At 51.6% G+C, this 13,109-nt stretch overlaps 3 protein-coding genes across 3 annotated transcripts; 1 reads left to right on the forward strand and 2 right to left on the reverse strand.

Moving 5' to 3' along the window:
- Positions 1-765: 765 nt before the first annotated feature.
- Positions 766-5,772, reverse strand: P153DRAFT_309371 (vacuolar protein sorting/targeting protein 10). Its single transcript, XM_033664740.1, has 4 exons — positions 5,110-5,772; positions 4,870-5,060; positions 1,625-4,822; positions 766-1,574 (listed from the first exon to the last, which is right to left on the reverse strand). The coding sequence occupies exons 1-4, from the start codon at positions 5,551-5,553 to the stop codon at positions 974-976; spliced, it is 4,434 nt and encodes a 1,477-aa protein (XP_033527139.1). The 5' UTR covers positions 5,554-5,772; the 3' UTR covers positions 766-973.
- Positions 5,773-6,484: 712 nt separating this feature from the next.
- On the forward strand, positions 6,485-7,621 carry P153DRAFT_414549 (SET domain-containing protein; the record flags this gene model as incomplete). Its single annotated transcript, XM_033672130.1, has 2 exons — positions 6,485-6,535; positions 6,579-7,621. The coding sequence occupies 2 exons, from the start codon at positions 6,485-6,487 to the stop codon at positions 7,497-7,499; spliced, it is 972 nt and encodes a 323-aa protein (XP_033527140.1). The 3' UTR covers positions 7,500-7,621.
- A 2,224-nt stretch (positions 7,622-9,845) lies between these two features.
- On the reverse strand, positions 9,846-12,797 carry P153DRAFT_172861 (uncharacterized protein). The gene is made up of 5 exons (XM_033662309.1): positions 12,606-12,797; positions 11,363-12,420; positions 11,240-11,309; positions 10,700-11,186; positions 9,846-10,647 (listed from the first exon to the last, which is right to left on the reverse strand). The coding sequence occupies exons 2-5, from the start codon at positions 12,393-12,395 to the stop codon at positions 10,066-10,068; spliced, it is 2,172 nt and encodes a 723-aa protein (XP_033527141.1). The 5' UTR covers positions 12,396-12,420; positions 12,606-12,797; the 3' UTR covers positions 9,846-10,065.
- Positions 12,798-13,109: the final 312 nt, after the last annotated feature.

The raw sequence follows: 13,109 nt of genomic DNA on the forward strand, positions 1-13,109 counted from the left end.
CCGCGCTATCCAACGAGCGTCGCCGTGTCTGAGCTGTTCGGGACCTGTGGCACTCAAAACTGCCCAGCCTTGCCCTAATGCGCTCCGCGCCATTCCCATCCACATGTTCAGGAGTTGCCACACGGAGCGATCCGACTGCTGAGTCGCGGCCCAAGAGGCAGCCGTTTCAGACACTCATCCAAGGGCTAGTGTGCTGATAAACAACTGCAAGATGCTCGTCGTGTCGTGTACAGACTAGAGGTGGACGCGCAAGAGAGAAGCATTGCAGAAACTCGACGAAGGCACTCTAGGAGCCCTTCTCACAAAGAACTAGCGAGACAATACCAACACAGTGACTGATTTGTGAATATAAGCATGGAGATTGCCCGGTAGCCAAGCCCTCTAAGTTTGGTCAGACCCCCTCAAGTCATGTTCCAGGCAAGCAGAGACCCATGAATCCATCGCGGCATTGACCATCTGTCACCTCTCACCTGTCAACCAAACAAGACGGCATGAATTGTCAGAGCTGAAGAACCGACGTCGGTTTAAACACATGCCAGACTGACCACTGCGCCTCTTCCCTACATGGCGACCCCAGCAACCCCAATATACCTGTGCCGCAGCGCTGCATCGCCGTTTTGTAACACCATACCGCACATGGCGGGCTAGCTGGCTGTCTGGCAAACACGGCAAACATACCGCGAAGCGAAACAGTGCGGGTTGGAAACAATGTCACCATGGCAAATATAGACATCGTTAATTAAACCAGCACTCACGTGCAACGTCCTCGTAATCACACACAATGAATTGTTACATAAAATCGTACGAAGCGCACATCCCAAACCAACCCCCGTCCTCCCATTGTCAGGATCCCAGACCAAAACGCTCAGAACGGGATACCCGAGCATCTTCCCAGACGACCATGTGTTCCCTCACGCAACCGCGCTCAAAACTAACAACCCCATCCTCTAATCTCGGCAATATTCCCGCAAGCTCACACCTCCTCGTCGCTATCCTCTCCAAGCAGTTCGCCCTCGTCAGGGTCCACAACCGCATAATCACCCCTCCCTCTTGCGAACGAGCTTCTACTCGTAAACGTACGTCCGTCATATCCGCCGCCAACCCGGCCAGACACCATCCTCCACAGACTACCCACCAGCAGCGGGATGGCCGCGATAACGGCAACAAGTCCGGAAACGGCAGCAACAGGCCACTTGACCCACAGCGCGTCGCTGTCAAAGCTACCACCTGCTTCACCCAAGCGAATGCGTCCAAACTTGCCGTCCCAGTTGCGCCAAACGTAGTAGCCAATACCACCAGCGATGCCAAAAGGTATGATGACGGCGAAGACGATACCGAAGAAAGATAGGCCGTACTTCTTCTGGAACTCCTTCTCGAAGCCGGGGCAGGCGTGCACGTCGCCGGTCTTGTCGAACTCGTTGCCTCCTTCGCATGTAGAGAGAGGGATTTTGCGGTAGGGTGTGTTGTCCCACCATTCTTTTGCGCCTTTGGAGCAGACGGCTTGAGGATCGCTCAGACCCAGACCAGCGATGGGAAGGCATTCTCCGCCGACTGATCGCTCGTAATTGTATGCACTGCGAGTAATAAGTACGATGAAAATGTATCTGTGAGTAGACTTGCTTACCATTCATAATCCCGTCTGGTGCAACTGCAGTTGCGGGCAATCTCGTGAATGTGATCGATCCGCTCTCCGTTCCTGCATTTTGCGTCGCGCTTCTTGCGGTGGTACTGTGCTACATGGCCGAAAAGACAGTCTGGCTGATCCTGTTGCATGGGGTGTTGTGGTGTCCACAAATCGTAGTCTCCCTTCGTGGGATTATTCTCATTCAGGTCGCACTTCTTCTCAAACTCTGGCAGGCCGGAGAAATCAACATTGATAGCAACCAGCTCCTTTTCGTCCTTACCCCAGAGGAGGAAGTTGAGTGAAGTGTCGCTCGGGACTGTGGTAATGGCGTCAACGCGGATTGCGTGCGGTGAGAACTTGTAAAGATTCCACTTGTTGCCGCTGTCGAGAGAATAGAATAGATGATCCGTATCCTTGCCTCGACGAACGATCGCGATGACGGACCCTTGGTCTCCAAACTCCCACGCATAGGTGCCTTTCTTGATCTCCGTCCAGGTAAGACCAGCGTCGTTAGTCATGAATGTATTGGCTTCACCAAACGTGCCGAGTTCTGGACCGACATTGCCAACACCAAGCATAAGACCAACGGCTGTGGGCGAGGAGTACGTCTCACGGGGATCCGAACGCTCCGTGTAGCCATGGATGTGCAGTCCGCACTTGTTGGTATCCGCTACATCGCAGTCGTACGGCTTGTTGTCGGAGTCCTTCTTGGGAGCTTGAAGAGGTTCCCAGTCCGCAGCATCGTTGTGAGTGATACGGCTCTGCTTCCTTTTCTTGGCTCCGTTGTTGACTTCGTCCACGTTTACGACCACATTAGCAAGCGCGACACCTTCCAGTCCCTGCATCTTCTCGAAGTCGACGTAACCTTCTGTATTCCTGTTGACAGCATTCAAGCTCATCACGTAGGACGTACCGTTGCTGTTGCTCTTGATGATTGATCCGTACTCCTGGTCAGGTCGAGGGTTCACAGTGACGTGGAGGAAGACAGCGTGCGTGGAGCTGTCCAATACTGTGTATGCGGTCTGGTGAAGCTCGAAGAAATTGTGAGGGAATTTCGCCTCGGCGAAGATATTGGCGTCGAGACTGGCGTCCAGATGTAGAGACTTGCCATCATCACCCTTTGTTGCTACGATGATGAATTCGGACATCATCGCAAATTCGACCACGGACTTGAACTTGACATCCAGCTTCTTGAACCAGTCGTCACTTGAGATGAGCTCCAGAGGGGCGCCCATCTCTTCGTTCGTGTACTGCTCGCAGAAGACTTGTTCCTCCTTGACGTTCCGTCCAGCTTCGCGCCAGACAAAGGCGCATTTCTTGACATACGGAACGAGTGGCTCCCAGCTTTCCTTGAGACCATTTTTCTGAGAGACATAGGCGACAGTGTGGCAGTCTTTGTTGCCCAGTTTCTCGCAATTCTTTCCTCCGAGCCATATGAGCCAGCCCTTCTGTTTTGGGTGAAATTGCATGATTTGACGCATCTGGGTGTTCGGCATTACTGGGGCCTCGAAATAGTGTATGCTATCCTTCAGACCGCGGTCTTCCGAATAGTAGACCTTTTGCGTAGCGGTCAGAAAGTAAACGTAGTTGTTGTCGTATTGGTGAGGGTAGATCCTGACGATCTCGTCGTCGACGGCCTTCTTCCATTTTTTGCCATGGTCGTGGGTAATGTAAGCCTCGCGCTGGTCTGTCAGTACAACCACTGTCTCGTCTTGATCTCTCTTGTTCTCGCCATCATTGCCGCCCTGCGCATCGCGTTCGAGGTAGTACTGATCCAGAAAATTGCCGCCCTTGAACTTGGTGATCTCGCTTGTGATCTTGTCGTTCTTGGGTGGTGGCTTCTCAGCATCGCCACACTTGTGCTCGATTTCCTTGTCTTTGTCTGTCTTGCCCGTGCACTGGTTTCCAGGGATCTTCCTCCAACCTGAGCTGCCCTTGTACGTCTTGGCATCGCCCTCGCAGGCGCCTTTGGGTAGCTTCAGAGAGTCTGCGGGTATGCATTTCTTTTCTTTGCCCTCGCCACTGGGAACGTAGTTGAAGTCGCACTCGTAATCTCTGAGAACGTCGCACTCGCAGGGTTTGAATGATGGTGTAGGATCTTTGAAAACCTCCTGAACGAAACAGTCGGCATCCCATTTGCGCCTGCGGAACAATTGCTTGTGGCCCATGACACAACTGGGTTTGTCGTCCTCCCCTAGGCGCACAGACCATTCTTTGAAGTCTTCATCCTTGCATTTCCTCTCGTGCAAGTCAGCAAAATCGAGATGAATGATGACGTGCTCTCGACCACCGCCGTCCTTCTTCTTGGAACCATATAGCATGAATTTCAAGCTCGTCGAGTCAGGGAGGGTCGTGAGTTCGCGAGCACGGATCTTGTAGCCGAGATCGATCGACTTCCAGGTGTCTTTTCGTCCATGCTTGAGCGAGTACATGACCTTGTCGGTGTCGCCTTCGTCGAAGACTGCCACCAAGACTGAGCCCTGATCACCAAATTCGTACTTGTGTGCCTCTTCCAAGGCCAACTCCCAAGTAAGACCAGCGTCGTCGGAGACGTAGAGATCGCCGTCGGTGTATTTGCCCAAGTTCTCGCCGACGTTTCCGACGCCCATGACAATGCCAGGAGCTGGGCTAGAGAATACGCGTCCGCTGTTGTGTATGTCCGTTACAGAGTGTAGGTGAAGTTCGCTGTCTTTGCCCTTGATTCTCAGCTTCTCAAAAGACCTTCCATCGTCGAAGCTGATGCGCGACTTCAGCTTCTTCGCCTGCGATCGCTTCTCCACATCTTCCCAGTTGTCGACAATATTGACTAAGACCACACCCTGTATGTTGGAGATCTTCTCAAAATCAACATAACCTTCCTCATTGCGGTTCATGTGTTCGACGTTCTTGGTGAAGTAGGTTCCGTTCGAGTTGCTCGTGTATAGGTTTCCCATCGCGGTGTACTTGGAGGTCATGACGTCGACCTGGATGCTGTAGTTTGTCGACTCGAGAACAGTGTATGCGTCTTCCTCGATCTTGTGGTCGCCGAACTCGGCATGGTGCCAGGTCTCGGTATCGGTCGTTACGTAGAGGGAGAGTTCGCTCGAGTGATCGGACTTGGCGGCGGCGACAATGTAGCCTTTCACGGAGGCCATGTTTGCCATGCCTTGGATGGTGCGTCCGGATGACATGACAGGCTCGTTCGCGTCCTTGAAATAACTGTAGATGTAAGTTGTTGCTACCATCTAGGACGGCGCGTCACTCACTTGTCAGAGACCATCAGCCTGAAGTCTTTCGAGCGGTCTGAGTATTTCCCTCTTGTTATGCACAGTATCCGATTATCGTGCTTGTCGCTGTCGGGGAGGAAGTGTTCGGTGCCTATGGCCCATTGGCACATTTTGCGGTCCTCAATAAGGACCTTGGGTTTCGTCTTGAAGCCATCCTCGGTGTAATATGTCTGGCGACTGGTTAGATCACGTTGCATCTCATACAGCAAGCGCACTCACTCTTCCGAGACACGGCGCAGTCATACAATTCTCCCACTCGTTTATCAATATCTTCTTGTTATCTTTCGCGTGCCACCCCACAGTACCAGACATCGATGGTGGAAGCTCCGTGTGGAAGCTATCCCAGTTGTCGCCCTGGTCGTATGTGATCCAATGTTTGGACTCGCCCAGGACCAGCGCAACCTTGTTGTCGAACTGACTCTTGATGATGCCCATTCCGTTGAGTTCCTTCAATTCCTTCCATCCTTTCCCTGCGTCTGTGGACCGCCATATCTTCCCGGTATCAAGCTCTTGCACGAGGGCGATCGCAGAATCGTCGAAATAGAGGAGGTTCACGAGCTCGTTCTTGAATCCAGTCGTCTCGACGAACGGCTGGTCTTTTGCGGTGGCGAGGGGTGCTAGAGCCAGGAGGGCGGGCAACAGGCCCTTAAGGTATCTCATCATGCATAGAGGCGAGGGGAGCGTCGAGGTGAAGTATGAGGTTGGCGCTCAGTTAATTGACAGCTGGCCTCGCGATCGCAGCCTTGAAGCTGGAGGCAACCCGCTTGGCAGGCTTGAAACAGTACGCGCGTAAACGCGAGGGCTACGTCAAACTCTCTTGCCACGCGCCACAGTAGATTCGAAACGTGATGGTGGCAACGTACAATAATATGCGCAAACAGGAAAGCCAAAGGACAGATGACAAACAGGCGGATAGGTGCAGTTGCCTATACGGGCTGATGACGGAGGCGCCGGAGCCCGCGGCACTTCCGCGACTGACATCCCTGTCGCTTGTAAGAGCTGTCCCTCTTCAACATCACTACCCAATAACCACGATGGACCACCTAGCAGCCTCCGCATCATCGGGCTTGAGACTAACTACTGGGCAACTTTGTTCACAATCCCAGAAGATCGTGAGTATTCGACTGTTGTACAAAGACAGGCGGCATCTTCCCTCTCAGCGTCTGGGTAGGCGAGAATATGCTCAACATGTTCAATTCATGAGAACAATGCCATTGTGAGGAAAGGAAACTCTTTGTGATATCTATTGATACTCAACACTGTCTCTTTAATGCAAGGGTAACAATGCATCGTCTTACCATGCTTCATCAAGCATATTACATACAACATAGTATCCTACGCGATCAACCCAGAAGCAAAATCTGCCTACAAGTATGACATCTCAACGCAAACTGCGCAACCGAAAAACACCAGAATACACACACTTCGAGTATGGTCCATCCCCATCTTTCTCGATCAGTAAGAGTGATTATTTTTGGCCCGCAAAAGAAGAGGCCACGCTCGCACCGTTCAATATTGACAATTCACGTCTCACAGCGTTAGACTGTCCCGCCATCGCAGAAGAAATCACGTCCATCAAATACGACCCTACTAAATGGCAGCACAGGCCCCGACCACCCAACTTCCACGGAACGTGGCCCCTAACGTCAGTTTCTCAGGTAATGAACACAGACTATGATCCTGAGCAGATTGGCACAGTGAGAGAACAGAACAAATTCCACAAAAAGCACGGAGAGCACTTGAAAGCGCAAGAGTACTGCCTAGGAAAGTATTGCTGGCAAGCTCCAGCCTGGGTTCCGATTGTTGGCCACCAATGCGCAAGAGACGTCACCCCCAAGGCCCTCTGTGACCATACATTCTCCGAATGGATGCAAGGCTGTGCACGCTGGGAATCACGACTGGAGATCCGAGAAGTTCTCAGCATGGGCTATGGTCTGTACTCCAAGTGGAAGTGGAAGAAAAATGATATCATCGGTCCGTATCTTGGTGAACTAATCCCGGAGACGTCTGACAACACTGCCTATTGCCACGAGGTTAGCATCGGGCCTATGTTCAGCAACGTAGAGACTCCAGTTGCGTATATCGATGCTGAACATTGCGGGAATTACGCCCGCTTCTGCAATCATAGCTGCGATAATAATGCAGATATATGTGAGGCCAGAGTTGGCACAGAGAGGATGCTGGTTTTGAAGGCAAACAAGTCTATTATTCCCGGTGAGCAGATTTGCGTCGATTATGGAGAAGACTATTTCAGACAGAGGCAGTGTCTTTGCGGGAGGGAGACGTGTAAGTATCCGAATCTTGTTAATCCTGTCAAGTCAGTTACCACGCCTAAGCCTAAGAAGAAGAATCTCAGGTCGAAGACACCGGTATCGGCTTTGGGGAAAAGGAGGACAAGAAATGACGAACATGATGTGTGTACAACTGAGCCGGAGACGAAGAAGACGAAGAGTAGCGAAGACAGTAACTCCATGCCGGGGCTAGAGTTTTACCTAGATCCAAAGACGATACCACAAGGGGCACCGCATCAAGAGACTCTATATCACCTAGAACCAACAGGTCCAGAGGTGCAAGAATCAAAGGTCGAGATCAGTGCCACAAGTGGATGAGTGGTAAGACATGTTGCTGTCTATTCATGTTTTGCCTCGTTGTGTTCTTCCGTATGTGTGGCCAGCCCTTTTGTGGCGATGTTATCAGCTTTCTGAGTTTACATATCCCTTCTAATTCCATCGTTTCTTCATCTCGCTCTCTGTTTACACGTCTCATAGCTCTTGTTGATTTCCCATCCGTCATATGTCAACGATGGAAGGGTTGGTTCAAAACATAACAAGAGAAACTCCATGGTTTCTGGGGAAAAGAAATGTCCAAAAACACACTCTGAACACGCCATGTGAAGCCCTTGCGAATAGAATGAAAATTAGGACCACGAAATGATGTTTTTTTCCTATATTCTGGATCCTCAGTATCTCTCGGGCCTCAATCCAGAACTCGGATCATTCTGTAGCTTTCTATACCAGACTAACTTGCAGCTGGTCACCATCAAACGCACATGGATGGTGTTGTCTGGCTGTCCATATAAATTCACTACATCTCCAGCTTCTTGTTCCCCTACCCACTTTCATCTATATATCATCTTCCGAAAAGGACCATGCTTGATCGAATGTTCTTCCACTCTTTGCATACTAAAACATACACGCTACTCATCATATGGCTCTTCTTGAGGTTGCAGCTAATGTACTTCAATGGGAATATTGGAGCATAAAACGATGATGGCTGTGTACTTTAAATCAGAAATCGAAATCGGAATGGTCAATGGTTCTGGATCCAATCTATTTTCATCAAAACACGAAATCAGCAAAATCATGGGAGCCCAGAACCCTGCACCAATCGATACCTAAACCCACCAGCTCCGTCCGAATGGAGGGAGTGTCGACCGGGTGTCTATGACCAGGCTGCCTATACAAGTTTCTTTCTTTCTACAACTTTTCTGTCGCTCATGTTCTACCAACCTAAAAACAACCTCCGAAACGATCATGCTTTCCCGCTTGGAAGGTTATATATCTAAGCTCAAAGGATTGGAGCAAGCAACTTTCCAATCCCTGAACTCAAAGTCTCCCTGGATTAATACTAGAAGTCCAGTTTGTTCGTCTCCATGAAAAGCCTTTCCTCTAGGCGTATGCCATAACAATCCTGATATATCATTTCACTTCAAAACAGAGCCAAAACCAATGCCGTGAAAGACCATGTCCAGAACCTCTCACGCTACCAGCTATCCAAAAACACACCATCCACCCCCTGCCGTCCGAAAGAGACGTCCCACAATTTTCAAAACGGCCCCTTCACCGTGTATGTGTTTCGTGCTGCCTGAACCCATCCATCGACTTCCCCATACCGAAATGAACTACTACTTGCCTCATCCATAGTCCAAACCCAAAATGAGCAATGAAAAAACTATACCTACCAAAACACCACAGAATCCAGCTCATGAGAAACCCGAGTCTAGAACCACACTTGAATTGCACCTTCTGCCCGAAAACCAACTCATGCAATCATCCCATCCCCATCGCTACACAGCGACACAGAGAGGATGGAGATGAAACTATGTGGAGATCAAACCTATAACTATTGAACAAAAAGTCCGAGTCATAACTCAAGGCATACATGATATCATACCATACACCGCTCTAAAATATTTGTTCCTTTCGCAACCCCACCATCCACCCTCCAAGATTGAAAGTGACAGTCCACTTGTTAATGACGGCAGTGCGCCTCCACATTACAACCCATCTCCTTGCTAAAACATCATACATCAAGGTTCATGATCCGGGATCTTCTCTCAACTCCCGCACAGCAACCATTTTATATCAAAACTGCTCTGGCTCCCAGTCTATGAAAGAGCTGAATCACTAGGGAATAATGGAGTACATCTCTCTTCGTATACGAAATATATGCCCCCTTTTTTCTTACCTTCCTCTTCTCTCTTAGAGCAGAGAAGTCAGCGCTGGGCAACCACATGTTTTTCTCGGTACGAAAACTGTGTTGCTGGAGAAAGTATATGTGTGGAAACAAAAACCAACATTGAACTAAGCATGTATGGGGAGACGGTGGGTTGGGTTGAAGTTGTACTTCTCCTTCTACTTTACTCGTCTTTCCATCCATCCACCCATCCACCCATCCATCTTCAATTCATTTCAAAAAAACAAGGAGAAAGTCGCCATGACAGCTGTTTATTGTAAAAAGAAAAAGGACCATACTTCTAAACATGCCTTGATTCTGGGAGGGAAGGTACAAGCATGATAAATCCATAGTTATAGGTAAGAAAAGGTTATGGCGATGAATTCATGGCGCGAAAGAGGACGAGGTATCATTACAAAGCATCTAGTCCCTCCCACTGCAACATGACACAACACGACACAACGCCCTAAGCGAAAGGAGAAAAACCGTCTAGAAGAAAAGAGAAGACGCCCCTCCTTAATAAGAAAGGGCTACGAAAGGGGAGATACCCGGATGAAAACAACAACGCCGAAAAAAGATGAAGGGGTGACATGTTTCCCATCCCATGCTACGCCGACCCGATATGCAAGTGCGAGAAGAAACCCAAGCCGACGCCGAACAGTGATGCATCAAAGGCCCTCCTTCATGTAATGTGCGAAGCCCGAGTGTTCGCACTGCGAATCAGCGCCCAAACAGCCCGCTGCCAATTCCCAGGCCGTTGCGCTGCGGCATCGGTGCCCGGCCCGGCCCTGGTGGCACATCTGGGGTGTTCAAGGGACGCACGCCGCCCCATCGCTGCTCGTCGGTATGTGCCTCGAGATGTTGTGGCGTGTGGCTCGACATCATCCCGTATGCTTCTCTGCCTAGCACGCCAACATGTCGGGGAAGAGACGTGGACGGCTCGTATGCGGGAAGATCGTTCGGGTATTTTCTCTGCAGTACTGGTGACTCTGACTCAGCTAGGCGGCCGTTTATGTTGTGTACTGTAGACGAGTGAGGGTTCGAGTTGGCCTCGATGGTCGAGGCAGAGCCGTTTGTTGCATTCAAGTCGACGATTCTGCGCTGGCCAGCGGGAGTCTGGTAATTTGGCAAGCGAGATGGACCGGGGGCGTAACGAGACTCTTGATGAGATGGATGCCGTGGATTCGCCCACGGGGTGCTCTCGAGAAACTGTTCCTCTGCTGCTGCCTCGTCTGCTGTGGTTGTCCGATTATAGGTACGGAAGGAGGGTGGTGGTGCAGGCGCAGCAGGACGTGTCGCGATCTGCAGCGCCGAATCAGCTGCTATTTCTAAGCAGACGCATTCAGCAACTTACCTTCATTGCCCGTAGATCGTCATCGATGTCTGAAGGCCGTGCAGCGCTGATGTCGGGCGCCGCTGGGAATCCAACATACTTGGCGACTCCAGACAGAACGGAAACTTCGAGATTGTACGCTGTTTGGTGTCGGATCTGCTCAGACCGTTTCTCGGGGAGTTTGATCATGTAGTCTGTCTCGTCGCAGCTGAGCGTTCTTCTTCCTCTCTGCAACTCGCACACTCGTCGGTTGCATTCTTCGAGAATGTCTTCTCTTATATGCCGCACTGTCTGAAAGTATTGGCTGTGCATCTGATGTCGCTGTGCTGTTGTTATGACCTCTAGATTTTTCTGCTTGTACTCTAGCAGCGTCGTCTCGTATGTAATCTTCTCGGCACGTCGATCGTCTATGCATTTAATCATACCAAGATACTCTGGATGCGCGCAGTGCGGCAGCTTGAGCATCTCGAGTTCTCGTTCGTACTGTGCTATTTGCTCGTCGCATAATCTAATCACAGTCAGCGGTTGTCGTGCGAATGTAACCATTATATATGGACTTACTTCTCTCGGAAGATCTTGAACTTCTTCTCGATCTTCGCAAGCTCGTCGATGGCGTTTTTCTTCTTGGAGACTGTTGTGAGCCATATTAGCAGAGCACCGCCTTTGAATTGCAGGCACACTGACCTTCTTCGTCGAGGGTTGCACTGTCCTCTTCGTCGTGCTCGCCCTCGCCCTCGCCTTCATGGGCCTCAGCGTCCAACACAGCCGTGTTGTAGGCGTAGTTTGCGTCTTCCGTTTTCCGCTTCCCTCTTCGACCGCCCTTTCGCGGCTTCGTGTGTTTCGCGACGGCAGCCAAACCGGTTATGGTTTCTGCTGCAATGTTGGCTTGTCTTTCTTCGAGCTCAACTTCCTCGTGTGCGAGCTGCGAGAGGCGCTCTTCGGCCATATCTAGTTCTTCCTCGACGTCTATTGGTTCAGGACTGTCAATTGCGTCTTCGGGCCTGCCATTGAGTGTGAGGCTTTTAGAACCTCCACTCCGTTTTCGTGCAGGCTCGTCTTCCTGCTCCTCGACAGGACTCCCCTCTATGCTCGTTCTCTTCCGTTTCTTGCCCGCATACTCGAGGCTCGCGGCTTCCGAGGCTGCGACAAGGGACAGCGAGTGGAGAGGGTTGTCGACGTCGACTGCTTCGCCTACCGTCGCGTTGTCTGTAATGTCAGAGGGCGTAGGTGGGGCAGATTCTTCATGGTTCGCCAACTTTGAGTGCATCAACTGGCTCGGCGTCCTCGCATACATCAGCTCCGAGACCAATGACGTATCCGTAGCCGTGCGCTTCGGTTTTCGGGGTGTATCTTCTAGTCGTTCTGTCTCTGCCTCTGAATCGTCGTCGTCATTCAAGTCTTCTGCTATTCTCAGGCGCGGCGTTGGCTCAGATTCATCGTCAGACGCGTCTCCTAGCTCGCTCAAGCTGCTAGACCTGTTATCCGCCATGTCGTCAAAGTCCAGTACAGGCGCGAGAGGCACAGCTCGCCCAGTAGGTATCATGCTCGGCGCTGGGGGCGCGCGGAGAATCGTAGAGACGGCTGGGATGGGTTCATGCAGCGTTGGTGGTGACCCTCGTAGCGTTTCTGTGGATTCTTGTATGGCCGAGGACGCTTCCTGTGCAGCCGACTCGGGTAGTTGCGTCCACGCAGGGCGTGGGATCGGGTGGCCCATCATGGTTTGGAGGAGTGCGGTATGCGTGCTGTGCTGTGTGGTCAGATTTGAGAATGCAGCAGGCGGTGTTGGTGTCGACGCTCGATCTTCGTGTGTCTCCGCAGCTCAATGGGCGCCTCGGTTGACGCAATAGCTCACCAGAGCCTCACCGAGCTTCGAGAGACCGCGAAAACGGCAAACAAATAACGACTATAGGAAGTTACGCTGACGTACTGCTGTGCACTCGAGAATGCTGCTCCAAAGACTCAGGCGACGGCGATGCGTTCCTCTCGGTGCCGTGCGCTCATGCGCCTGCGCAGGGAAGCGTGTCAACCTGCGTCTGGTGTCGTGTGCTCGTTCTCTGGCTATGGGCTCACGTCTGCGACGCTTTCGGCGGGCGCGGGAGGTCGAGGGCGCCGAATGCGGCGTGCGGTCGAAATCTGGAGAGCGGTAGGCGTCGAGGGAAGGCGTGGAGTCGGCTCAGGCAAGAGCGACCCAGCGACACGTCGGGGAGGCGTGTAGAAGGGAGACGTGCAGGCACAGGGCACAGTGAAGCATACAGACACGGCGGAGAGGGAGTCGTGAGGAGTCGTGGAATGTGCCCTCGCAAGCGGCGTGTTGGCTGCCGACGGCCTTCTTGCGAATGACCGATTGCAGTGCAGGGTCGCACCTGCCCTCCGAAAGATCGCTCCAACCCACTCCAGGCCTAGCGCCTCATCGCGTTTTGTCTCCACCAAA

The sequence above is a fragment of the Dothidotthia symphoricarpi genome (genome assembly GCF_010015815.1).
Source record: "Dothidotthia symphoricarpi CBS 119687 unplaced genomic scaffold P153scaffold_4, whole genome shotgun sequence".
Taxonomy (NCBI): Eukaryota; Fungi; Ascomycota; class Dothideomycetes; order Pleosporales; family Dothidotthiaceae; genus Dothidotthia; species Dothidotthia symphoricarpi.

Coding starts and splice junctions, on each gene's coding strand:
- P153DRAFT_309371 (XM_033664740.1), bottom strand. CDS start 5,553: ATGATGAGATACCTTAAGGGCCTGTTGCCCGCCCTCCTGGCTCTAGCA. Junction 5,061..5,109: donor CTGCGCCGTGTCTCGGAAGA/GTGAGTGCGCTT, acceptor ACCAGTCGCCAG/ACATATTACACCGAGGATGG. Junction 1,575..1,624: donor ACCAGACGGGATTATGAATG/GTAAGCAAGTCT, acceptor TATTACTCGCAG/TGCATACAATTACGAGCGAT.
- P153DRAFT_172861 (XM_033662309.1), bottom strand. CDS start 12,395: ATGATGGGCCACCCGATCCCACGCCCTGCGTGGACGCAACTACCCGAG. Junction 11,310..11,362: donor TGCAACCCTCGACGAAGAAG/GTCAGTGTGCCT, acceptor GGCTCACAACAG/TCTCCAAGAAGAAAAACGCC. Junction 11,187..11,239: donor TTCAAGATCTTCCGAGAGAA/GTAAGTCCATAT, acceptor GACTGTGATTAG/ATTATGCGACGAGCAAATAG.